Source organism: Panicum virgatum, chromosome 7K (genome assembly GCF_016808335.1).
Source record: "Panicum virgatum strain AP13 chromosome 7K, P.virgatum_v5, whole genome shotgun sequence".
In the NCBI taxonomy this organism is placed as follows: Eukaryota; Viridiplantae; Streptophyta; class Magnoliopsida; order Poales; family Poaceae; genus Panicum; species Panicum virgatum.
The window spans coordinates 32,904,343-32,929,577 of NC_053142.1; the positions used below are offsets into that span (position 1 = coordinate 32,904,343).

The following is a 25,235-nucleotide window of genomic DNA, read 5'->3' on the forward strand; positions in this document are numbered from 1 at the left end:
GATCGCTGTTGTTTTTTCTTTTCCTATCAAACGAGTACGTACTGCCTGCGTCCAGTGGTGGCTCGAGAAGAATTAGCGGCCCATTAAAATCTTATTAATCCCCTTAAATGATGGGATAGCACCGAACCCCCGCTCCCGCCGCAAGCCGAGCCAAGCCAAGCAGTCAAGCAACACCCCGGAAAAGAGAGCGAGCATGCCTGGCGGGCAAAGACAACGACGACAGGTGCCTTCCCGGCGCAGGGAGCCGCCCACGCCTTCAGGGGAAAAAAAAACGGCCTGTCAGTTGTCAAAGCCTCCGCAACCGAACAAGCAAGCATCCGCCGTCTGAGATGGCGCCGATGGAGAGGAATGGGTCATTGCTCGCTAGCTACAGGACGTGACCGCCATGGATCGTATCGAGTGGACATGGACGCACGCGCCGGGATGCCCCGGGCTCCGTCCATCGACTGGCCGCCCGCGCCAGCCGGGGGCCGTAGCCACACGCCGCCATCATCATGGTCCCTCGCGCCCCTCCTGGCTACGGCTGCGGCGTGCAAGGTGCCTCCGAGACTAGACTAGGATGCCCGGCTACTCGATAGGCATCGCCACAAAAAGGGCGCGGCGGGGAGGAGTGTGGTGGCCGGGGACCAGAGTGCTCCGGACATGTCATGATACGCGCCACTTGGCGCAGAGAAAAAGATGACCAGATGAGTAGGCAAGGCTGCTGCGTGCCTGCGTGAGGCTTCTTCCTTCGGTTGAAGGGTGCGTTCCACGCCGTCTTCTACTAGAGCAGCGTCCAGCGTGGACGTGTGGCTAGAATTTTCCCGGCCGGGAGGTGGACTCGTGCGGCCTGGCGCCCGCCACATGGAATCAACGGAAGTGTTGCGGCCCGAGTGGCCTGGGCACGGGCGCGGCTCGCTCGCGGTGTCGCGTTCCGTTCCGGCGGCGGGTTGGCCGAGAGCTTGCCTCTCCCACCTCGACGCCACTCCCCGGCTCCAGGAATCATTTGTTAGGTTGCCGGTGCCAGGCTACTGCTGTGACGACACGCCGTGCAGCTGCTTGCTGGCCGCGAAAATTGCTGCTCCCGTTCGGCAGGGGCAGTTGCCGCCCAGTGACGAGGGGAAAAAAAAGGAGGCCGTCCACGGACGGAACGGATACCCTTATCTGTTTCGTAGATAAGTGGACCACATGGAATCTCGTAGCGTTTTTCTTTTCTTATCCAGTTTTCGTATATCTGGTTCAGAAATTGCAGGGAATTCGTCTCGGGAGGTCGCCTTCCGAATCACAAGGGTCCGGAGATGGGAAAAAAATTGCGTGCAGGAGGGCTGCCTGCAAAACGCCCTCCGTGCAGCCCCTCTCCGATTTGCGCCGCGTGGACGTCCAGGAAATCCGACGCCTGTTACTCGCACAGCTCACACGCGGAGCGTTCGGCTCCCACTGGCATCGGCTCTTGGGGCATCCAAGTGCCGCCGCTGCCGGACTCGCGACCGAGTTGCGCAGCCTCGTGCCGCTGTAGTCGCCGCAGCCACATCGTGTTCAGACCTAGCAGCCGCCATGGAGGCTGACGATGTTGCTGGTGCTGCCACCGGAGGGGACCCTTAGCCGGCGCAAATGCACTGATTCTTCAAACACTGTGATCATGATCCAGTGCATATTTGTTTAAAACATCCGGTCCCAATTACAATTTGTTTAAAATATCCATCAAATAAAGGAATCCGGGATTTACTTAACACAAAAGATCAACACACCCTATCTTCTAGGAGCAGGACGACATACACTTCTAGAACATGTTCTACTCCAAATTCCCTAAAATAATGAAAAAGAGTAAAATCAGTTACCCGAAAACGAGACATCTCGAGATTTCTGATGAATCGGTACAGTCATCCAATCTGACACCAACTCAGTTGACTAGCTATGAGCAAAAGAAGAAGACGAGAGAGAGAGAGAGAAAAAAGAACCAAGCGAAAAACAGAGCTTGGCGATCCCGGAGGCAAGCCCATCCACTACAGCCGAGGAACGTGCCTTGGAGGTGGAACGACGCGACGCGAGGAGGAATAGGCCAGTTTAGTGGGGATGTCTGCGACGCGTGGTCGAGCATCAGGGAGGGAGGCGGTGGTGTTGTGCTGGTGAAGGGCTTCAGCGGCGCAGATCAGGGGCGGCGGCGAGCAGACAGAAAGAGCAGCTTTTGTCTTTCGAGCCGAGCCGACACCTGAGCCGAGGTCATCTGAAGGAGCCTCTTCACCCCGTGCGTTCGATCCTTTCCCTGTCCACGCGGCGCAAATCAGGCGAGGGGCTGCACGGAGGGCGTTTTGCAGCCCTCCTGCACGCAATTTTTTTCCCGGAGATTAGGCTGCCAGTGAGAAGCCTTGGGCGCGCAACTCGCGCCGTGTCTCGTTTTCCTCGCGCACCACGGCCGCGACGCTGACCTCAACGGCCGCAAAGCGCTGGCCGGGGATCAGGGCCGACCCACCTCTCCAAGCCGGCCTCAGCTTCCGGGAGAGGAAACGGAGGCGTGGACGCAACAGGGGCTCTCGCCGCACGCCACGGCCGCCGTCGTCTCCGCCCCGGCCCCCGGGCCCCCGGCCCCGGTGACGCGCAGGAGGGAACAGAGAGAACAGAGTTCTTTCCCCCGCCCCCCGGGTCGGAACGAAAGAACAAGAACCTGCTGCTGGACACATTATCGGCTTAGGCACCAATCAATCAACTGTCGCCTGTTTCTTCCAACGTTTGATTCGTGGAGAAGATAGTAATAATAATCAAAACCAAGGAAGCCGTGGCACGGCAGCTGGGGATCGATGCCTACGCGACCGGCGCGATGGCATCCGGCCACGCATCCGTAATCCAGGGACTGGGGAAGAATCTGGCGTGCGTCAGGCAGCATTGGCAAGCTGCGTGGGCGCGGCGCGTGATGCCCGAACCCGACAGGAAAGTCATGGAGGCATTACTTGGCGGGTTTTTTCTGGTTGCGAGCTCGAGGTCCACGGCCGGGCGCAGAGGGGTTAGTTAGCCGTCGCCGTCGACGGCCTGCGGTGGGGAGGCTTGCGTGACGGCCACCCGTGCCCCGAGCGGCGCGGGCAGCGACGCGGTCGGCCATGGCATGATGCGCGCGTGCGGCCTCCGCCTCGTCACGCTCCGAGGGGGATGAGCACGGGCAGAGCGGAGGGCGGAGGGGGCCCTGCCGACTCGGCGCCGCGCTCACAACGGAACGGCGATGCTGCTCACCGGAATCCACAAACTGGCCTCGGCGAGCGCGCATCCACCGTGCCGCGGGTGCACGCGATACCTGAAAGGGATCTCCTTTGTCGCCGGGCCAAGTATCCGATGCAGCCGCCCGATGATCCTCCCTCCCACAGCTCCCGTGCACCGCGCCACCGCTGCTCCGTCCGGTCGCCGGTGCAGGACCCGCGCGGCCCGAGGAGAGCGACCTGATCCGGTGATCCACGGCCGAGGGCTCTGACCGTTTCGTTGTTCCACGGTGCTGCCCCGGCCCCCTTTGCGATCCACGCGCCGTTGATCATCGGATCACCTGCTGCTGAAGCAACCGCGTGCGCGCCCGGCACTGGTCACCGGCGCCGCGCGCGTGTTCTCACAGCAACTCCAATAGCGAGAGCAAATAATAGACTTCTATATAAGGATTTAGTCGGTGAAAATCAAAAATCAATCTCCAACAGGAGGAACAAATAAACCACTATTTTAGTAGGCCTTCTAAATCCCCCCACCCCTAAATTTGGCGGCCCTCTATTTGGACTGCCAACTGTTGGAAGCTTAATTTACTCAGTCTGTTGGAGTGGAGGCTCATATTTAAATAAATAAAATTTAGAAGTTGACTTCTAAATGAGCATTTGCTCACCTAAATTTAGCAGTTCTATTGGAATTGATTTTAATCAACTGCCATTTGGGATTTATTACGTCACCATTGCTGCTGGCCTGGCAATGATAGTAGATGGGATGATCGAGTCGAGGCCCAAACATCCAGTCCAGATACAGCTACATTTCGTTTCCTAGGTCCGTCTGCCATTCTCCTGAGGTTATGTAGAAAAAGCGAGCCATTTCATTTCCCACTAGTGACTAGAGCGTGCTCGTCGGTTTCACCCTTTTCCATCACCCACTTAGCTTTCTCCGCCTTTTATCCGTCTGGGCGACCGATCGCTACGCTTACCGAACCAACTGTGAACATGGTGGAAATCAAGGAACTTTTTGGCGCACAACGATCGGCGCCCAAGCGGAGGAGACCCCTTTTAACTCGCCTCTCTTTTCCCCCCGGAATCATGTGAAAATACTCACGCGACATGAGTGCTGTTCGGCTGGCTGTGGCTGATGGCTGGTGTTGATTTGCTATGAAAAAAATATTATTGGCTGGCTGATGTTAGTGGCTAATACTGATTTGGAGGCGAACAGAGTGATGGTCGCGGTCGATGCCACGCGCCCCTGCTGATCGACACGGTATGTTTCCTCTCCCGTGTTAGAAAAAAAAATTATTGCAACACGCTGAGCACGGCAGGTGCCAGGTGGTACACGAATATAAGTAACAGTGGCCGTACGGCAACCAGCAACAAGTGTCCCCGCAGCAAGGAGGCACAGCGCAGCGCGCCATCCGCAAGAAGGATAATCACACGTGCGGCGCGCGAGGTGGGGCCAGGCCGTCAGAGGCTCGAGAGGGGCATTTGCGTAATCCGGCAAAAGCTAGCACCGTGGGCCCAGCATTTCCTCGCTCTTCCTCTCCGTGGCTCCGTGCGGTCGGTCCCTTCCTGCCACGTTTCCCTCCGGACAATCGGAGGCGTGCCAGGAGGCCCAGGACCACGCGCGCACGCGTCGCAGCGGGCACCGGCGGCGGCACGCGGCGCCACCGGGAGCCACGCACGCGGCTGCCACGCGGGCCCGAGCCGCTATGGCCCCACGCGCCAGCGGCAGCGCGCGGTCAGAGCCCGGGGGGGGGGCGGGGCGGGGAGCGGTGACGTCGGAGTACCTGCTCCGTGCTCCCACCGCCACGCACGCGGGCCGGGTGTGGAAGAAGGAAAAGGTGACGGCGAAGTGACGTATCCAGGGCGGCTAGCCGCACATGCGGGTCGGCGTCGCCGAGCGCCCGGCCCCGGAATGAGATCCTCTGCAGTCGGGTTTTTGACTTTACTCTGCAGTGTGCAGTCACAAGATATCAGCCGTCAACTCGTGATCGAACGATGTTCCAGTGTTGGCGCTTGCACGCGGCTCTCCTAGCCGCTGGCTCTGGCCGCCGGCTCTTTCTCGCTGGCTCTCCTCTGCAGCTGTGACCTCCGCCGCCGTCGCGGCAACCGCAGCAAGCTGCTCAAGCTTCCCGACGCCCTGAGGTCCGAGCCCACGCGGCGACTTCTTGGCTCCTCCGCCGCCGCTTCCCCAAGCTCTGGCGCGACCGCGACCTCCGCCGCCATCGCAGCAGCTGCAGCAAGCTGCTCGAGCTTCCCGACGCCCAGAAGTCTGAGCCCGCGTGGTGGCGCGGCGGCTTCTTGGCTCCTCCACCGCCGCTTCCCAAAGCTCTAGCGCGACCGCGACCGTGACCTCCGGCGCCGTCGCGGCAGCTGCTGTCTTCTTCACATTCTCTCCAGCGTCGAATCCCCATTCTTTTTCTCCCCCATCCCCTCCATTGTTCCTCCTCCGTGCCCCTTTATTTTTCGAGCCCCCTTCCATTTGCTGCGGTCTCCGGAGGCGGCGGCATCCCAGATTCCCAGCCATGGATCTATCGGTGGACTTTTTGATTTCGTGTCAAGGCTTTGCAAGCTTTGAGTATTGTGCAGCGTGCCACATGAACTCACGACTCGTCATAAATTTGCAGTTTCTCTCGAACCATTGTCAGAAACAATTCAGGGAGCTGTCTCCACTATCGCAAGGGGGAGAGGCTGCCGCTGGGATGCACTCCGTCCGCGCCACCGGTGGCCATGCGTGCTGGCGCTGGGCGGCTTGCCGGCCGCTCCGCCGCCACAGTCACAAGAGCAGCTGCCGCTGGGCGGCCCACTGTCTGCGCCGCCGGTGGCCATGTGCGCTTGTGCTGGGCGGCCCGCCGGCCGGGCCGCCGCCGCAGGGGGCCACGCTGCTGCTGGTGCTGGGCGCCCCGCCGGCCGCGCAGCCGCCGGAGGTGGCCACTGGGCGGTGCTTGTGGAGGAGATGGAGGGGTCCGGCGGGCGCGGCTATCCCGCGTCCTCCCGTGGCCCGAGCCGAGCCTCGGGTAGGAGAGCCGAGCGAGCGTCGGGAGCACCTCGCGAGCCAATCTAGGTGCATCGTAGGATTCCTGCTGGACGGCGGATATCGCGTGACTGCAGGGTGAAGTCAGCGACCCCGACTTCAGAGGATCTGGTTCCCCGGCCCCGCCACCGCGCCGGGATTCTGGCCGAGATTCATCGGCCACCCGGACACGGCTCGCGCTCGCCGGCGGCGAGCCCGTGTCTTTTCGTCAGGTCGCCGTATCCGCCGGCGGTTTCTGTACCAGTCCACCACCACACGTTGCTTGGATACGCAAAAAAGGGGGCAGCGACCAGCGACGCGACGACTTTACCCGAGCGCAACGACGTTAGGGGAGTACAGTACGTGTACAGTCATCGTCGAAACTCTAAAGTCTCCTGGAGGAACAGAGAAGTACAGAAGATGTAGGTATACCAGCAACGCATGCTAATCGCTACTACGTGTACAAGGCAGGCGATCTAGCAGGGGCGCAGGCGTTTTCATTAGCTCTCGATCCCTCTCACGCATAAATGCGCGTGGAAAAACTGCGGTGGGGGTTTTATTTTTTTCAGAAAAAGAAAAACAAAAATAAGCGTATTGTGGGCGTTGGCAGATTGTGGTGGGGGCAGAAACTTTTTTCTTTGGTCCGTGCACCATGTTTTTCGCCACGCGCATGTGGGCGCTCTATGATAAGTCCTTTTGTAGTACCAATAGATTTTGTTTCATCTTTTGTGTCGTGATGCTCCAATAGTACTGTTGCGGTACGCTACTATATATATATATATATATATGACCCGTCTATTTAGCACTCTAGGTGTTGAATATTATTCAACACTCCGGCGGAGCGCCGCCCCCCTACTCCGGCAAGAAATATATACGTGGTTTGTTTAGATGAGAGTAAAAAGTAGTATTGAGTATGCATTTAATGTATATTGAGGTGGGTCTGTTCAAATTGGCATGTGTTTGGCGCGGGACTCTGGTATTTATTACAGATTCATTTTTTGCATGTTTTATGAGCATTGGTTGACCAATTAATATGGCTCTATCAGTATTTTATTACATTTCGAATTTTAAGTAGATGTGAATAGTGAGTATAAACTTATTTCTGCGAAAGTAAAAACCTAGATTACACTTACACGCGGGTCTTGGCACCCGTAAAAATTGTTGTTCCAAGCGTATGTGTCTTGTGGGCTACCTTGCCCACGTAACTTTGTAGTATAAATTAGAGTGTGTGAAAGTAAAAAGTAGTATTTTGATATAAACAATTTTATGTGAAAGTAAAAAGGTACGTTTGAGTTATGTAGGTCATGTGGGTGCATATGCAGCTAATTTTGCCTGCAATCACGAGCCGAAAAAATCGAAAGCGAAGGAGTTCAAGTGGTAGTTGCACTGTTGGAGTAAAAACTACGACGAGCAGCCTTTAAGAGGAAATGAACTGAGGAAGCGTGATTATGGGTCACAAACTTGCATGCACGCAAAACCGATGAAGCGGTTCACTGTTTTTTGAATATGATGTAATTGTGCTGATGGAGTATAAACTCGAAGATATGAAAGTACCACGGCGGAGCACCACCAGCAATCTATTACGGTGCAACAATGTGGGGCAGTAAAAACGGATCAGATTGGTATTCGTAGCTACGGAGAGGAATTTGTGTCTGTGAAGTGCAGTACAGGGATCTGTAGTGCGTGGCACAAAGACATCTGAGGCATCTGAGGCGGTGAGATGAAAATTTACGGCATGCCGAGGGAGTAAAAAAGTTCAATCCGCAATGGTGCGAGGGATACATAGGTACGTTTAAAACAAAAATTAAGGCGGAAGTATCCCAGATGTATGTTGATTTTTTTTATCCCCATGTTTCGTGGGTAACCCGGATGGACGTTAAAAGAAAATGAAGGATAAAATTAGTGTAGCTTCGTGGAGGTGCAGTTGAAGCAAAACATTAACCTTATGATAGTATACAATTAAACATTAACCTTATGGTAGTAAATACAATTAAAACTCTCCTTGCAAAAAAAATACAATTAAAACTCGCCGTAAGAAGTTCGATGCGACTTCATGTCGTAAAAACATTAACTTTTCGGTAGTAAATACAATTAAACCTGGCCGTGAGAAGTTCAATGTGTTGTCGTGTCGTAAATATTAGGCAGGTATGTTGTAGTGAGCATTTGTATAAATAATATGGAATGAGAGTTAAACACACGAAGATCACAAATTATAAAGCTGTGAGTAAATACTAGTTGCGAGGAGTAGTAAAAATCAGTATAGTTAAGTGTTCTGAGAGAATGATAGGAGAACTAGCATGCCATGGACGCCTGCGTAAAAACGATTTCCGGCATCACCCGGCGTCATCTTGGAGGTCGCAGGAACTATGCACCTGTTAAGCAAAAAAAAAAAAAAAGAGAGTCAGCTTCGGGGGGACTAGTTACTACGTGCATATATGAGGTTGAAGTAAAAAATAGTGAGTGGCTACCGTAGAAAGAAAATACTAACAATTTCAATTATCAATTGCCATGAAAATTGGGTTCATTGTCTATCTGTGATTCCTAATCTTTTTTTGGCATGCATCTAGGAGGCATCGGTTCAACAAAATTTGGAGAGGATAATCAAATGTGGTCACCTGACTTGCCTGCTGGATCCACAAATGTGGCGTCCGCGGCCGCTGACTAGCCTGCCGGATTCGGTCCAGAGTGGAGGGGATCTCGCGGCTCCTCGATCAGCGGCTCCCCTATGCATCATCGATGGAGGCGGCCGGCGATGCACACAATAGCTACGGCGTGTGGGCGCCGACCTCGGTTATGGCCTCCAGGCGGTTCCACCGGGGGGTGGGGGGCCCAAGCGCGTGCCACCGGCAGGGGGCGGCCGTGCGGGAGCGGTGGCCACCACCAGCAGGGGGCGCCGTCAGCAAGGAGCGGCTGGAGGGCCGCAGGCGGGATGGGCGGCGCAGGGGGCAGGCCTCCAACCGGGTGTGCCGCGGGGCGGTGGGGAATCCGCGGTTGCCGATGGCCCCCAAGCCGAGTCTGCCGTATGGATGGGGCGAGCGAGCACGGCGGCGGGCAGGCGTGGAATTTTTCGACGTGCGGTGCTGGATTAGGTGCAAATCGAGGATTGGGGAGGCGGGATGGGGGGCTCCTGGTTTCCTTGCGGTGGGAGCAAAATTAGAGGCGTGATTCCCGATGGTTTCGAAAACATCATCCTTCCTTATCCAGAATCGCTGCTGGTGAGGGGTTTTGGACCGTAAAATTGCTAGTGTTGTTTTTTACGGCTACGTTGATTGGTTATTATAACTGACGGGCGTCTGGTTTTTGTCTGCACGAGTGAGGGCCGTTTAATTATGCATTTAATTTAGGCAGTTTTATTGCACCCCCGGTGCATGCCACAGTTTTAGGGTTGATTGCTACGAAATTAATGCAGCGGTGGGTGGCTCGCCCGAGAGGTGGCAGCGCTGGTTACTATTTAGCACGCTCGGAGTGAAATAGACAATAGCATTGATGGCTGTGGAAACGGGCGGTGGGGGTAATAATTAGGATATTGATTTTACTCGCCAGAGACGTGTATTGCGCCGCCGGCGTGTTGAATAATATTTAACACTCTGTGGGTAGAATAGATAATATATATATATGACAAAAAAAAATCAAAATGACGTGAAGCAAAAGGTAGTAGTACTAATGACGCGGACTCGTGGAGACAGTTTGGTTGCTAGAAAAGTGAAAAACTAAGCTTATTCGTCTACCTATTCACAGAAAAAAATTTATGCGAAACGATGGGATCATATAGAAGATTAATGATAAACCAGAATTAACTGAATAAGCAAATGAGCAAACTATGTTCATTCTTCACCATTTTTTTCTTCTAAAAAAGGCATATCACGCCCAACCATAAGCTGGGCTTTTTTATCATCCAATTGTTTTGTAACCCAGGCTGCAAGCACCCTAATTTATCCTTAACACAATATTTTTTTGCTCGAAAAAAGATGCAATAAAGAGGATTTCGCTAGCACGCACTCAACTTTGCCAGTAAGCACGAACCAGCACGGCAGGCATATGGCATCGCCGCCTCATCGGGTACCCTCGCGCCGGGAGGGGCAGTTTGGTCAAACCCGCAGCCCCGGTGGGCCCAACTACCGAACCGTCTGGAAATCGCCTAACGCCGTGACCCCGCTGCCAAATTACGGAAACGCCCTCCTCCTCCTCCGAGTCGGCCCCCGCCGTCCGATCGCGTCCGGGACTCCGCCCAACCGCTTCCCCACCGGCGCTATATACAACGCCGCGTTTTCTCGTAACGGAACAAACCAACTCGCGGGCCAAGAAGCAGCGGGAAGGGGGGAGAGAGAGGAGAGAGAGAGAGAGAGAGGGGAGGAGGGAAGAGTAAAGGTAGAGCGGCGCAGGGGCGGCGGCCGGGAGAGGATCCGCGCGGTGTCTCCGGCGGGTTTGAGTTGATCGGCGGGGGAGAGGGCGGATGATGGTGGGGGAGCGGGAGCCGGTGGCGATGGAGATACCGGCGGAGGAAGGGGCGGCGGCGGCGGCGGCGAGGGGCCCGCCGCGGCGGATCAGGAGGCGGCTGGCGGAGGGCGCGCGCGGCGGCGGGGCGCCGGCGAGCGTGGAGGAGATCGAGGCCAGGCTCAGGGAGGCCGAGCTCCGGAGGCAGGTTCGTGTCACTGTCGTTTCCCTTTATACCCCCACTGCTCCAGCGCTCCGCGTGGCGTGGTAGTTTGGCTCGCGTTGCTTCTCGTTCATCGTTGGGTTGCGTGGCTGCGGAGTGAACTGTGAACCCCAAGCGTTCGTTCGTCGGAGTCTCTGTCTCAACTCTTTAGACTTCAGAGAGAGTTACTCGATCGCTTTTCAGTTTTTACTAGTGAGGTGAGGAGGGTCCTTTCTGTCCGATTGTTTCTGAAGCTGCTTCCTTCCTTTTTTTTTCACTATAAAGAAAGGATTTCCGCTGCGATTTCAGAGGCGTTCGACTTATAATTCCAAATTGGAGTATTTTTTGCTGCAAGATAGGAACTGTTCTGCTCTCTGCTTGGTGCAATTTTTGCTGGCCGGCTGGGAACCGGGAATTGGGAGGTGGAGAGCACGTGGAAGGTTTTTGTGCGGCCTTGGAAGCTTCCTTTCGGTGGTTAGGAGTTAGGACTCGTGGGGAAGTTGAAGTAACATTCCATGTCGGATTCTGTTCGCGGTTGGTAGTCATGAGCTCAAGTCGGATTCACGTGTGCCTTCAATTTGGCTTTGCGTTCGGTTCGGTCTAGCCGCGGTTCTTCATCGCCTCGCGGCTTTGAGCTCTATGGATTAAAGCGTCCTTTCCCCGTATGAAGGTTTTGGTTTCATCGGTTTCTTCCATCGCCCTTCTGACTAATTTGTTTTTTAATTTTTATACTCTTGTTTATCGGCTTTGTCTCTATCCGTGGTTCTTACAATACGTAATCAACGACCGCTAAGATTGTATTTTAGGTGCCTGCATCAGCTTAGGCAAGTTGCATGTTTATGAAAGAAAACTTCTTTTTTACAAATCAGAAAGAAAATAAATTGAGATAGCTTTTGGTATTCGTGGTAATAAAATTATGGTAATTTGGTAGGAGGAGTTTGGTTACCACCGACCACTTGGATTGGCTTAGAAGTAACTTGCCTCACACCTGTACCTCTGCAGAAGTTGGCTACTAGAAACATGGTTAGGACTTTTGTTGGTTGATGTGATTTGGTTGGTGCAGTCCAGTTAAGTTTGCTTTGAACTGTTTAGCAACTGGGAGGTTATTTCTTGGGGGAATTCTGAAGTTGCTAGGAGTCTGATGGGCTTGTGGCAGTCCGATGGTTCTTGGGAGTTGTGTCACGTTTACTGCTTGTTGATTCAGTTTGAGAGTGAAGTGTTGTAGGAAACAACAAAATGGACTCGAGTTTAACTGATCACGGTATAAGGATAACTTGCTGACTTATGTTCAAATGTTATTTTTTTCAGCAATTCCATGAATGGTTGGCTTGCAAAGCAAGGAAGAAGCCACGGAGCCCGTCGTGGTCCTCTCAGGAGGAAGATCATGGGCAGCGCCTTGAAGCGAAGCTTCTGGCTGCTGAGCAGAAGAGGTTAAGCCTCTTGGCGAAGGCACAGAACCGATTGGCCAAGTTGGATGAACTTCGACAAGCTGCTAAGAATGATGTGGAAATGCGGTTTGAGAAGGAAAGGGAAGAACTTGAGACAAGAGCTGAGTCTCGTGTCCGGCAGGCAGAGGAGAACCGCTTGCGCCTTCTGCATGCCGATATGCAGAAGCGGGCTGCTCTGAAGGAGAGAACAGCGAGGTCCCTGGTGCAGAAGGCAACATCAGAGAGCAAATACATGGAGCAGGTGCGGTCTGCAATTTTGCAAAAGCGCACTGCTGCTGAGAAGAAACGGTTGAGGTTGCTGGAAGCTGAAAAGACGAAGGCTCAAGCTAGGCTTTTGCGCATCCAAAAAGCTGCCATGAATGTATGCAGCCAGAGAGAAACAGAGAGGAAGAAACTGAAAGAACAACTGGACAACAAACTTCAGAGGGTATGAATTCTAAATTGCTCATAGATGTGTTAATTCTAAAATTTTTCTGTCCTATTCTATTTCCTACATTCATTGATTATCTTACTGGGACAGGCGAAGAGGCAGAGAGCTGAGTATTTGAAGCAGCGAGGAAGTCCTCGCAATTCTGCCCATGCTGATTACGTCAAGCATGCAGAGTTCCTCTCTAGAAAGCTAGTGAGGTATTGATGTTGCTCTCAAAAAATATTTTATTTTCTGAGTGAGTGGAATTAATTTGATGGTTTTTGTCATTTTGTTGTATATCAGATGCTGGAGAGTATTTGTGAAGTCCTGGAAGACAACACTAACACTGGCTGAAGCTTATGATGCCTTGGGACTTAATGAGAAGTCTGTGAAGAGTATGCCTTTTGAAAAATTAGCTATGTCAATGGAGTCTCCTACAGTTCTTCAGACCACAAAGGCATTACTTGATCGATTGGAAAGACGTCTTGTCATTTGTCATTCAGTAGCATGTTCATCAGTGGAAAATGTTGACCATCTACTGAAACGCGTTAGTTCTCCCCCAAGGAGGAAGGTACCTCCTAGCAGAGAGGGAAGAACCCGGGCAGTGGCAAAACGATCAGCTAAAAGTTCTGAGGTAATCATCAGATTGCCTAGGTACTCACTGAGGGTTGTGCTTTGTGCTTACATGATACTGGCTCATCCCGGTGCTGTTTTAAGTGGGCAAGGTGAGAAGGAGAAACAGCTTATGGAGTCAGCAGCAAACTTTGTAAAGGAATTTGAGCTGTTGATTAAGATAATACTTGATGGACCAGGACGGTCATCTGATGTTACTGGTCACAGGAAATTCAGGGCTCAGTTGTCTAATTTTGACAAGGCGTGGTGCACATATCTTTACTGCTTTGTGGTGTGGAAGGTAAAAGATGCAAGATTATTGGAGGAAGATCTTGTCAGGGCTGCATGCAAGCTTGAGCTGTCAATGATGCAAACATGCAAGTTAACTGCGGACGGGCGGTCACCAAATAATCTTACTCATGACATGAAGGCGATTCAGAAACAGGTCACTGATGATCAAAAGCTTTTGCGAGAGAAGGTTCAGCACCTGAGTGGTGATGCTGGCATCGAGCGGATGGACTCTGCCCTTTCAGATACGAGGTCAAAGTTCTTTGAAGCAAAGGAGAATGGAGGTCCATTGGCAGCACCTGTTGCAAATGTATATACCCCTTTGAGCATTAATTCGTCTGGGAAGGCCCCTTTGGAGGTTACTGAGAATTCCAGGACAAATGCCTTAGGATCAAGTTCTGTCGTCCGTTCTCTGTTTGGCGGTTCTTCATCAAGCAGTACATCACCAGTGAAGCAGCCGACAGAGAATGAGCAAATGGTCAATGATATGCTTCATGAGGATGACAATGCTTTTGCTGCGAGGTCTGATAGTGCTAATACTGCTGAAAAGGAGTTCCAGAAGAAAGTAAAAGAAACCATGGAGAAAGCTTTCTGGGACATGGTCACCGACTCCATTAGAGGAGACAAGCCTGATTACAGTCGATTGATCAACCTTGTAAAGGAAGTGAGGGATTCATTACATGAGTTGGCTCCCAAGGAGTGGAAGGAGGAAATTCTTGAGAATATTGACCTAGAAATTCTGTCTCAGGTACTTGGTTCAGGTTCCCAGGATGCACAATACTTGTGGCAAATTTTGCAGTATTCTCTGGATATGGTCTGCAAGCTCTCTGCTGCTGCAAAAGAGGATGAGATGAAGAAAAGCCACGAAAAATTATTGAGTGAGTTGGCTGCAAGTTCTGAAGTTAATGACAGCGGCATCAACTCATTTGTCGTTGCTGTCATCAAGGGCCTGCGTTTCATCTTGGAAGAAATAAAGGTACGTTCCTTGCCAATGTTAACACGATAAACATCTTAGCCTTTATCATCAAAACAAACATTCCTAGAATCGGTTGCACGTTGTGTATATTTGGATTCTTACACTATCCTTCGCAAAACAGGAACTGCAAGTAGAAGTGGCTAAGGCACGAATCCAATTTGTGCAACTGATTATAAAAGGATCTGCTGGAGTGGAGTACCTGCAGAAGGCTTTCACTGATCGCTATGGACCACCTGACAATGCATCAGCTTCTCTACCCCTAACTCTGCAATGGATTTCGACATCAAAGGACATTGTGGAAGAAGAATGGAGTGAACATTCAGACTGTCTTTCAATAATGCCACCAACAGGCCAGGCTCCTGCCCTTGTTCCAGTGCTCCGAGCTGGTCATGGAGCTCCAGTAGGGCAACCATCTTCTTCATGTGCAGCAGGAGCTTCTGGTCAACCAGGGTGCAACGGTGAGAAGCTGGACAAGCTGATAAGGATTGGCCTGTTGCAACTTATCACTAGCATGGAGGGCTTGCAAATGCAGTCAACTCCTGAAAGCTTGCAGATTAATCTGCTGAGGCTGAGGGCCGTGCAGAGCCAATTCCAACAAGTGATTGTGATTGCCGCAAGGTAACGATTCTATCATTCGGCCTCCGAAATAACTAGTCTGTCATGTGATACTGATCTGAATTGTGTTATTTCTGCAGCATGCTCGTCCTTCGCCAAGTTCTGATGAGTGAAAACTCGAACGCCACTCCTCTAGAACTGGAAAACGCCATCTCAGAACTCTTAAAGGCTCTCATGAAGGTACTGGACAGCTCCCCTGATGCCGGCACAGAAGAGATTGTGGAGGCGATGATCAGGGCATCGGCCTTTGTTGGCTCGCCATCAGAGGAGAAGATTCAGGCCAGGAGGCAGATGATCACCCGTGTGTTCCTCAAGAGTCTCCAGCCCGGTGATGTGGTCTTCAAGGTGGTCTCCCGTGCAGTCTACTGCGCGTTCCGCGGTGTCGTCCTGGGTGGCAGCGGCTCCATGGGCCAGAAGCTAGCCGATGCGGCGCTGCGCCGCATCGGCGCAGTAAAGCTTGCCGACAGGGTGATGAAGGCTGCTGAGGTGCTGATCAAGGTGGCAACAGTGTCAGAGAAGGTCCATGGTCCGTGGTATAAAGCTCTGATGTGAATGTGAAGGGTTTGGTTCTTGTGTGAATGTATATAGATGGTCAAAGTGTAAATTCCTTGTTCCACTGGGTGAGGCGGGAGCGTTGGACAGCATTCTATAGTTGTTGATCAGTAGGAAGTTCAGGATGTGAAGAGTTCTGGTGAGCTGGGCGAATATGGAAGCCATTGCACCAGAACTTAGTCAGGATTCAAAGGATGCTAAATAGCATCTGGAGTATAAAATTGTGATGCTGTATTTTGGTTTTAGACTGAATAATGTAAATAATTGCTGAAATATATTTATGCGCTGTATATATGTCGCATGTCAGTGGGAAAACTCAAATTTGGTTGAAATACACTGTCAACGGTCTTTTCAGATTATCAGCTATCTGTGCTTGGTATCTCAGACGATGAACTGACGCTGTATCTATGTATCCTGCACATTTGCACAAGATCAGGGGCCTACCTTGCTTGATACTAGCTGAAGTCGGCAGCGGCAAACCGGCGTGCAGCTCTGTTTTTCCCATAGGAGCTAACACATCAATGAGCAACTCTAGCAATAGCCTCTAAATCAGACTCTCTACATACTAATGAGGGTTAGAAAATTGATCAAAGAACAACTCCAGCAATAGCTCCTAGCTCCTAAATCAAACCCTCTAAATGATAAATGAGGGCTGTCTCAGCTTCCAACTTTCACTCCCGCAATAGCTTCCAACTTTCACTCCCGCAATAGCCATGCAATTCTAAGTTGTAATAGAGGACTCCCTAGAGATCCCCTACGAATGGAGGATGGAGTGGATTTGAAAGCCTCCCCATAATAGTCTAGCATAGGGTCTCCTGGAGTATATTTTTTTTGAGTAAATTACACCCCAGGTCTCCGAACTTGTAGCAAAGTTTCGCTTCGCTTAGGTTCCCAAACCCGCCACGCGTGCATCCGAAGCCACGATGGCGAATATTTGCAAAAAAGACCCTAAATTTCTTTATCTTCCCGTAATTGGTCCTTTCTCTCTCTCCCCCTCACCAATCTCTCTCTCTCCACGGCCACCATTGCCGGCCGCCAACCTTGCACTGCAGAGCCCCCTCTCCACCCCACCTCGACCCAATTCGAGCCCCCAGGCGGCTTGACCTCACCCCCAGGGGAGCTCCCCGACTATTTCCCCTACGCCTAGCCCTGCCAGAACTCCGCCAGGGAGGCCGCCGCCCACCATGGCCGCCGGCCTTGCCTGAGCACCGTGGACAACCCCCTTCCGCCCTCCCTCAATCGCGTTGGTCGTTCTACTCCTCTTGCTCGCACTGGTCCCAGAGAAGGCCGCGGAGCTCGCGGTGCACGGCGGCGTAGAGGTGGGAGACCAGGAAATCCTGCGCCAACTGTAGCCCGGCTGAATCGGCGCCGCAGGCGGCGGCGGCGTCCGGCGAGCCGAGATCCATCGAATCCTGAAACTTATCCGCCCGCGCGAGAAGTGTGCGCGTGAAATTCCGCAGGCGGCGGCCGCCGTGGGAGAGGCTCCGGCAGAGCGCGGGCACGGCGCCTCCCATGCGGCCGGAGGTGGCGGCGCCCGGGATGGGCCTGGACATGAGCGCGGCATCCAGGGGCCCGGAGAGGAACCCCCTCTCGATTGGCTCGGAGAGGAACCCGCCCCCGGCGGGCGCGCAGATCGGCCCCGACGGGAACCTCGGGACCGGCTGCAGCGGCACGGCGGCGAAGGACTCGGAGCTCTCGAACTCGGAGGAGGCGGCCGCGGCCAAGGACGCGGCGGATTCGTCCGGCAGCAGGAGGAGCTCGGACGTGGAGAGCGGCGTGGATACGTTGGCGCGGAGAGTGGCCGGCAATGGTGGGCGTGGAGAGAGAGAGAGATTGGTGAGGAGAGAGAGAAATGACCAAATATGAGAAGATAAAGAAATTTAAGTTCATTTTTGTAAATATTCGCCACCGTGGCGCCACATGGCATGTCACATTGACTTCAGATGCACACGTGGCGGGTTTGGAATCTCTTGTGAAACACTTAATGTACTTTAGAGACTCAGATGGACGATTTGAGAGTTTGGGGATCTAAACGGAACTTCGCTACAAATTCGGGGACCTGGGGTGCAATTTACTCTTTTTTATTTAACCCTCTAAACTTGAGTTAAAGGATTGTTTAGAGGGTCTGCTGGAATTGTTTTAAAGAGCCACACAAACTATTCACATAAAAAACTTCTCCACAAAATCATGCACTCACAAATGCAGCAGAATGTGAATAAGATGAACTCGCCCAACTACCAGTTCGATTAAATGTAGCCATCTGTAAGAAGAAAACGAAACTATGTAATAGTAACTTTTACAAGAACGACACCAATTAGCATGCAGCTTTGACTTTGATCTGCTTAAAAGTCGAACAAATAGCTCAAAATCAAGAACCTTTGGTTCAGCTTCCAAAATCTCCCAAATGGCGGATACTAATTTTGGCGCGTCAAGGTATCAAATTGGACCATTAAAGAGTAGACCATGAAGAAAGGACAACCCTAGTAACTTCTTGTTCATTTTTGCTTCCATTTGTTGATATACTTGAGGAATGACATGGAAGGGTCATCCTCTTTTGGTTGGGCATGTACACGAGTGGAGCGCCGCAAGTCAGCCTCTTCAAGTAACGTTTTCCGCTCGGCGTCCTTTGATCTCTTTTCCAAAGCATTACTGTATCAACAAATGAGGGGGAAGAAAAATTAGTTGAAGAGTTAATAGCAAAGCTTGCACCAAATAAGCTGTTGTGTAACAGCTTAAAACCTAAGAGCAGCAAGTTCAGGGCAACATGGAGTTGAACAAAGGTTTGAGTCATGCTCTATTTGTAACCAAAAGACAAATTATGTCCAGAAACTCACAGTAGAAAACATATTTGATATACTTGTCCAACTGCAGACAGAAAATATATGATTTTTAAGAGCTATATATCATCTTTTTCTAGATACTAAAAATGCATCAGAAAATTGATACTTGATTTTAAATTTGAAACTGCTCTTAAAACTATGTATGCCAAACCATACAGTGATGAATTCACGTTTATGTTCCCTAAAGAAAGTCTTGGAAAGGCTAGAACTGTGCCAACACATATAAACAATAAAATATTATGCAAGAACTAAGAGATACAATCTTGTGGTACTCATTATGGGCCCTGACCCTTGAGCCTTGACCACCCATGAATCCATGGTGTTCTCTGAACAATTAATAAAATAAAAAGGCGTACCCAGTGCCCGTAGGCTTCCCGCACTGTGCGGGGTCTGTGGAAGAGTTGTCTTTAAGCCCCAAGCCGAACCCGGGACCTTCCGGTTACAGACGGTAGGCTCTACCGCTGCACCATGCCCGCCCTTCTGAACAATTAATACAGTATATACTTAAAAAGAAATTATGCACCTTATCTTATCATAAGACTTCTCAAGCTGATGTTTAAGCGCTCTCTCCCTTATGCCTTTGATGTTGAATGATCCAAGAAGTGCATCAAGCTGGTATTGGAAATTGGATGAGCAAATATTACAACCAGAAATTGAAATATAGGTATCTCTACAGTAACAAAGCAATCACCTCTTCCTTACTGCTGTAGTAACCCCAATCTTCGGAATCTGCACTTTCAACAAAAAGTCTCCCTTCACGCCTAAAAAACCAATACCTATTGTACAATCTGTCCTTTCCAAGATGGCTGGATCGTACAGATTGTTGCTCCATTTCAGTTTCGAGGTGTCTTCTCTAAGAAAAAGGGAAAAGGCAAATGTTAGCATATAAACTGCACTGTGACATTTTTTGTGAACAGATTCAGCAGATAAATGCATACACAGATGTGAGAATGAACAAGGGCGCATGAATGTTCACATAAAAGGGTATATAGTATCAGTTCTCACAAGAAACATTTTCCCATCTCCAGTCTTGCTGGACAAAAGAATGTTCAAGCCCTTTTCCTCTTTCCCCCCACGCTGAATCCCAGGACACTCCTTATCGTTTTGTAAAGTATCTGTGTGATTTCTTTCATTTTCTGGCATCCCTTCCATATTAAGCTTCTGCTCTTCCCTATTCTTTCTAGTGTCCTCCCTTTTTGCAGCTGCAAGTGCTTGTTGCTGGTCAATCCATTCATTTAATTTCTCTCGTACAGCAGAAGTTGTAATGGCTTCCTCTACCAGTTCCCTTAGAATTTTAAGCTTCAGGCCAGTGTCAAGAAGACCATAATGACCCCTTCGTATCGTTGACACCTTACTGGAGAATTCTTCTTTCCTTATCATCTCCAAGAAATTGCATAGATACTCAGCCCAGGTGACTAAAGTTACCTACAGAAACATTAAAGCAGCTAAGGAAAGAAAAACACAAGAGTGCTTCAAGGCCACCTGAATTATGAAAATGAAGAAGAAATCACCTTTAGTATCTTTTTCTTGTTCAGGAGAAATGTAAAATATTCACCTTCATCTTTAATGAGCAAGTGGAAAAGTGCAGCATGTATTTCCACCACAAGAATAAGGTTGCTTTCTTTGTTGCAAATTGCATTCTCCAGATCTGAGAGGGAAAATGGTGACAAGCATAGAAGCCTCCCAAACGACGAACAGAAGTCCCATACCATAAGGAGATCTCCCACAGAATTTATAGGCACTCTAAAATCTCTAGATAGTGGAGGTCTCTTTGACAAAACAGGATCATCTGTTGCAGGCTTTACTAAAAGATCATCAATTGGATATTTAACTGGCAATTCCACTAGCTTCTCATCTGTAAATGATGTGAAAGTGAAAAGTAAGAACCCTCGTGGAAAAGTAGTGGTATGAAACTATTTAAACTTATAAACTGAAATAAATGGGAAGGATATCTGCTGGATCACCTTTCTTCAACTTTTTGCTGGCACCTTCTCCATTTGCAAATCGTTTCCTCCCTTTGTACAAACCTTCACCATTCTGTAAGCCATGCTTGATTTAGAGTCATGATAAATATGGCATCAAAGGAAATGAGAAAGGATGGTTACCATAATGTCTTCTGGGGGCTCAATTTCTATCCCATATTTCTTTGCAAGATCTACATTTACTATCCATGGACACCTTTTTGATGTTGAATCCCTAATAAAAATTTTCAGTGTCTTACGGCTAGCAGGTGCCTTCTTGCAAATTAGATCATCAGCTTTAACCAGTGAAGTGTTGACTACTGCATTGTCTTGACCAAGCCAACCCACCTCGCACAATTTGGTGCTACCAGAACCTATAACCTTCAAGATCTTGCAAGCAGCCTCAGAACCATCTTTCATAGCATGTAATTCTAGCCCTTCAAAAGGATCCAATTGCAGGCTACTGTATACTTTCTCTAGAAGATCAGTAAAGCTAAGAGTTCCTGAAGTAAATGCAGCAGAAAATGACAGTCTGTTAAAAGCACATTTGAGAACCTCAGTATTATACCCCCCAAAAAACAAAATGTTTTCTTCACATAATACATAAATGAATTATGACAGCAGACAGTATGAAGGGGAAAAAACAGAAGTGCCAGGGGGAATATTATATGTAAAAGGTATGTTGTGATCTATATATAGGGATTGAGCTTGACAGATTACAAGTCCTCTACAGATTTTTTTTACAGGAGAAAGTAACAAGCATCAAAAGGAAAGTAGTGCCAACTACAAGTAAGGCTTGTCAATGGACATTATGGAAAATGTCCAATATAAAGAAAAAACTCCATACAACAACAACAACATAGCCTTTTGTCCCAAGCGAGTTGGGATAGGCTAGAGATGAAACCCAAAAGACACAAAGGTCACGGTTCAAGCACGCTGATAGCTAGTCTACAAGCGCTCCTATCCAAAGCTACCTCTTCAGAGATATTCCAATCCTTAAGGTCTCTCTTAACCGACTCGTCCCAAATCAGTTTAGGTCTACCTCTACCCCTCTTTACCTTATCGACACGCTTTAGAACCCCACTACGCACCGGCGCCTCAGGAGGCCTCCGTTGGATATGTCCAAACCATCTCAACCGATGTTGGGTAAGTTTCTCCTCAATTGGTGCCACCCCTACTCTTTCCCGAATAACTTCGTTCCGGACTCTATACCTTCTTGTGTGCCCGCAAAACCACCGCAACATCCGCATCTCTACTACACTCAGTTGCTGGACATGTCGCCTTTTTGTGGGCCAACATTCAGCACCATATAACATCGCCGGGCGAATCGCTGTCCTATAGAACTTGCCTTTTAGCTTTTGTGGCACCCTCCTGTCACAGAGGATGCCAGAAACTTGACACCATTTCAACCAGCCAGCTGAGATTCTATGCCTAACATCTTCATCAATGTCGCCATCCTTTTGTAGCATCGATCCTAAATACCGAAAAGTATCCTTCTGGGGCACCACTTGCCCATCGAGACTAACATGGCAACATAAAATCAAATTCACATTTATCTAGCATAGAGCAATGAGAAAACACATAAGGAAAGTACTAGATCAATTTCATCAAGAACAACAGTGTGTGCCATCAAGAAAAAAATAGTATCGCAAGCTTGGCAGTGTACAACCATAGCAATAGCATTAATAAATGTAAAAAAAAACAGAAAGAGGCTTAGCCCTACTGTATTGTTGAATCATCCGGAGAACAGGAGCTATCAGCTCTTTTGGCAACTGTTGAGCCTTCACTGCAGCTTGTTTTTCACAGACCAAAGCTTCCTCATAGGTAAGATTAGACTTTCCAGACACTTCACAAGTCCAGACCTTTTGACGATAGAGGTTGAGCCTATTCAGGTATTTCCTAATCAAATAGTCAAGGACACAAGCATAAATAATTTCTGTAATATAATCTAAAGGAATGTGTGGAAGTTACAAGGTATCCGATCTGATTAATTTGTTTTATTCAGATCAGGTATAACTCAAAAACTGATAATCTCGGAAAGCTGGCAGTAATCGGCATGAAAAAGGATATTGATAATCTCGGAATATCTCCTTAGTGAACCTAATTTGGAACAGCTTCTCATTAGGATCCAAGTTCTCCGGTGGCTCCAGTAAGGGGAAAGTGGTTCTCTTTAGGAGAGGCATTGGATTCCCTGTTCTACAACCTCTACAAAAGGGATGATTTTATTTGACACCTGCAAAAGTTCGCAATTGTTATTGCAATCTCCTTGATTGAAAGCTGCAAGCCCGTAGCCATCACACCACACAGCTAAAGCAGAATAACATAAAAGAGGGGGAGGGGGGGCTGTTAGCTGATTAAATCCAGTGTTTTAAAGGCGTCGCCTAGGCGTCCAGGCGGACCCAGCTCGCCTTGGGTTACAGTGCCGCCTAGGTACCCAGCTCTCCTGGCCTCGCCTTACCGCCTTTAAAACACTGATTAAACCAGATTGCAGCAATGCATGCATAGTCAAATATATTAACAACTAACATGCAAAGCTCCATACTGCCTTTGTTTCAGTATGCACATGCTAAATTCCATTGACAAAAAAGAGATAATAATAAGCTAATATATATCTGAAACAGAAGCACAAATTTAAGCTAAATACCACCAGTGCAATACTTCAAAACCAACAGGAAGTTCTTTTGATTACATCAACAATAACGTTCACCTCAGCTCCTTCGCATCAAGAAGCACATATGGTACGACAACAGCCATGTTCAACAAAGAGTGCAAGATAGGAGACGCTGGCTTAACTCTCAGTTTCTCTGAAGTTAAAGATCAAGAAACCCATAAATGCACAACAATGCAGTATGACTATTCAGCACAAGTTACAGTGGTGAGAGAACAAGACACGACAAGACTAGCCATTTCCACCTTTTTAAACTGGTACGAACATCAACCCCGAACTTCTCAACACGCCACCCCAATCTCCAGCAATCCAAGAACCAATAAACCCCCCATGGCCCTATGATCGCCCGACCCCGACCCCGACCCCACCCCCCGAATCATCGATTCAAGCGCCACAAGAACTCCGCCATTCCCCACCCCGCAGCACGAAATCCTCCAAATAGCCGCCCCTTGAACCCTAACCCAACGCAGCCCGAGCCTGCCACCGACCACCGTACCCGCCCACCACCCCCGCACGAAGAAACCCCCGGAAGCGCATCAAGAGATTCACAACGGCCTAAAGATAAGCTACCCGCCCTCACACATGCACCAAGCAGCGTCACACAGTAACAAGGACAGAATTTCCGGCGCTCACCGACAAGTCTCGCTCGCCGGTACGGCACGGCCGGCAGGGATGCGGGGGCCTCGTCGCGTCGGGAGCTGCGGGGACGGACGGGGGGAGGTCCGGCGGGGCGCGGGCGCCCCGCGGCGGGAGGGGAGGCGGCGGCGGGAAGGCCCCGCGCTTGGCCCCGCGCCCGGGGTTCGGCGCCCGAGTTTTCGAGGTGGGCGAGCGGAGGAGGTGTGGGAGATTGGAGGACGGGGAGGAGGCGGAGAAATGGGAGAGGGAGGGAACGACGGAATTTATAGCGGTTTGATGTGGCCAAACGGACGGTGCTCGCTTAATCACCGGACTGGCCGACTGGGGAGCACTTTTGCAGCTAGGTACCTCGGTTCTGCTGTTATTTGATCACCTTGGGGCTCGATGCAATTTGGGAATTGTGTGCTGCCTGTTTTACGAAAGAAGTCTATAATACTACAAGGAGCAGGATATGATGTATGTACTTGTATAATAGGGAATTCGTATATCGACTATCGTAGGATGTATGGGATTGCATTCTGCATAGTTGCTACATTTTTCTAACATGCCTATATGAGTGTTGAGTTTATCGAATTTTTTTTATAGAGATTGTTTTTTATGTAATATGTAGACGAGCAAACAAAATCGAACGTGGTGAAGTTCCATTTTCTCTTAGGTCCTCACTAGAATAAGGAATATCACGTTCACCCCTAAAGTTTTTTCATTTACAAACTTTCGCTGATATCCTACATTGCAAATAGGACCTTAGATTTGCTCGCATAAGTTAGGCTATTTTGATTACAACTACCGTTTCTGAGTATATTTGTACCCAAAGTTATTGCTCTCTTTATAGTTGTTGACTAATTATTACTTCTACCAAAAATAAAAGACTTGGTGGAGATGTGGTCAAACTCGTAGAAGTTTGCTTTTTATTGAGCAAGGAGCCAAAGAAGCATCAGTTTCCTGAGGATTTATCTCTATTATTGAATGAGTTGGTGGTGGTTGCGAAGATATATGATATGCCACAAGCCGACAATACTTTCGAATTAAATGTACATACGACTTTAGAGAATCCACAATGTCGAATAATATGCAATATTGACGAACCAAAAGATGAATCCAATGTGGGGTACATGATCGTTTATGCAGTGGAGCATGAAACCAATATAGCTTATATGACCATTTGTGCAGGGAGGATGAATCTATGTGGATCAATGATCATGCAGTCATTTACGCAATGATTCTTGAAATGAATACGAAGTACACCACCATTTACACAACGGAGGAAATGAATCCAATGGGAGATATGAGATTATTTACAAAACAGGAATCCAAAATAGAGTATGTGATCATTTTCTGGAACATATGATTATTGACATGGCTTATCATACTTGCTATTTATTTTATGTGTCATGCCTAGATTTAGAATTTAGTGTGTGTGTTA

General features: G+C 49.7%; 2 protein-coding genes and 1 long non-coding RNA gene across 4 annotated transcripts; 1 reads left to right on the forward strand and 2 right to left on the reverse strand.

Annotated features, from left to right (window-relative positions):
• Positions 1-8,321: 8,321 nt before the first annotated feature.
• On the reverse strand, positions 8,322-9,396 carry LOC120641055. The gene is made up of 2 exons (XR_005662134.1): positions 8,787-9,396; positions 8,322-8,543 (listed from the first exon to the last, which is right to left on the reverse strand). It is a non-coding gene; the product is annotated as an uncharacterized LOC120641055 (long non-coding RNA).
• A 1,063-nt stretch (positions 9,397-10,459) lies between these two features.
• Positions 10,460-16,039, forward strand: LOC120641056. Of its 2 annotated transcripts, none has more exons than XM_039917015.1 (6): positions 10,460-10,813; positions 12,116-12,682; positions 12,776-12,882; positions 12,968-14,540; positions 14,662-15,158; positions 15,236-16,039. In XM_039917015.1, the coding sequence occupies exons 1-6, from the start codon at positions 10,625-10,627 to the stop codon at positions 15,705-15,707; spliced, it is 3,405 nt and encodes a 1,134-aa protein (XP_039772949.1). In that variant the 5' UTR covers positions 10,460-10,624; the 3' UTR covers positions 15,708-16,039. The 2 variants fall into 2 exon arrangements, with proteins under 2 accessions (XP_039772949.1, XP_039772950.1); XM_039917016.1 differs by lacking the exon at positions 10,460-10,813 and adding an exon at positions 10,875-11,025.
• A 1,889-nt stretch (positions 16,040-17,928) lies between these two features.
• LOC120641057 (DDT domain-containing protein DDB_G0282237-like) lies at positions 17,929-22,798 on the reverse strand. The gene is made up of 9 exons (XM_039917017.1): positions 22,579-22,798; positions 22,232-22,407; positions 20,653-21,011; positions 20,512-20,584; positions 20,059-20,402; positions 19,553-19,972; positions 19,239-19,400; positions 19,071-19,159; positions 17,929-18,356 (listed from the first exon to the last, which is right to left on the reverse strand). The coding sequence occupies exons 1-9, from the start codon at positions 22,689-22,691 to the stop codon at positions 18,203-18,205; spliced, it is 1,890 nt and encodes a 629-aa protein (XP_039772951.1). The 5' UTR covers positions 22,692-22,798; the 3' UTR covers positions 17,929-18,202.
• Positions 22,799-25,235: the final 2,437 nt, after the last annotated feature.

Coding starts and splice junctions, on each gene's coding strand:
- LOC120641057 (XM_039917017.1), bottom strand. CDS start 22,691: ATGCCTCTCCTAAAGAGAACCACTTTCCCCTTACTGGAGCCACCGGAG. Junction 21,012..22,231: donor CCGGATGATTCAACAATACA/GTAGGGCTAAGC, acceptor CATTTACTTCAG/GAACTCTTAGCTTTACTGAT. Junction 20,585..20,652: donor AGCCCCCAGAAGACATTATG/GTAACCATCCTT, acceptor CATGGCTTACAG/AATGGTGAAGGTTTGTACAA.
- LOC120641056 (XM_039917015.1), top strand. CDS start 10,625: ATGATGGTGGGGGAGCGGGAGCCGGTGGCGATGGAGATACCGGCGGAG. Junction 12,883..12,967: donor CTCTCTAGAAAGCTAGTGAG/GTATTGATGTTG, acceptor GTTGTATATCAG/ATGCTGGAGAGTATTTGTGA. Junction 15,159..15,235: donor GTGATTGTGATTGCCGCAAG/GTAACGATTCTA, acceptor TTATTTCTGCAG/CATGCTCGTCCTTCGCCAAG.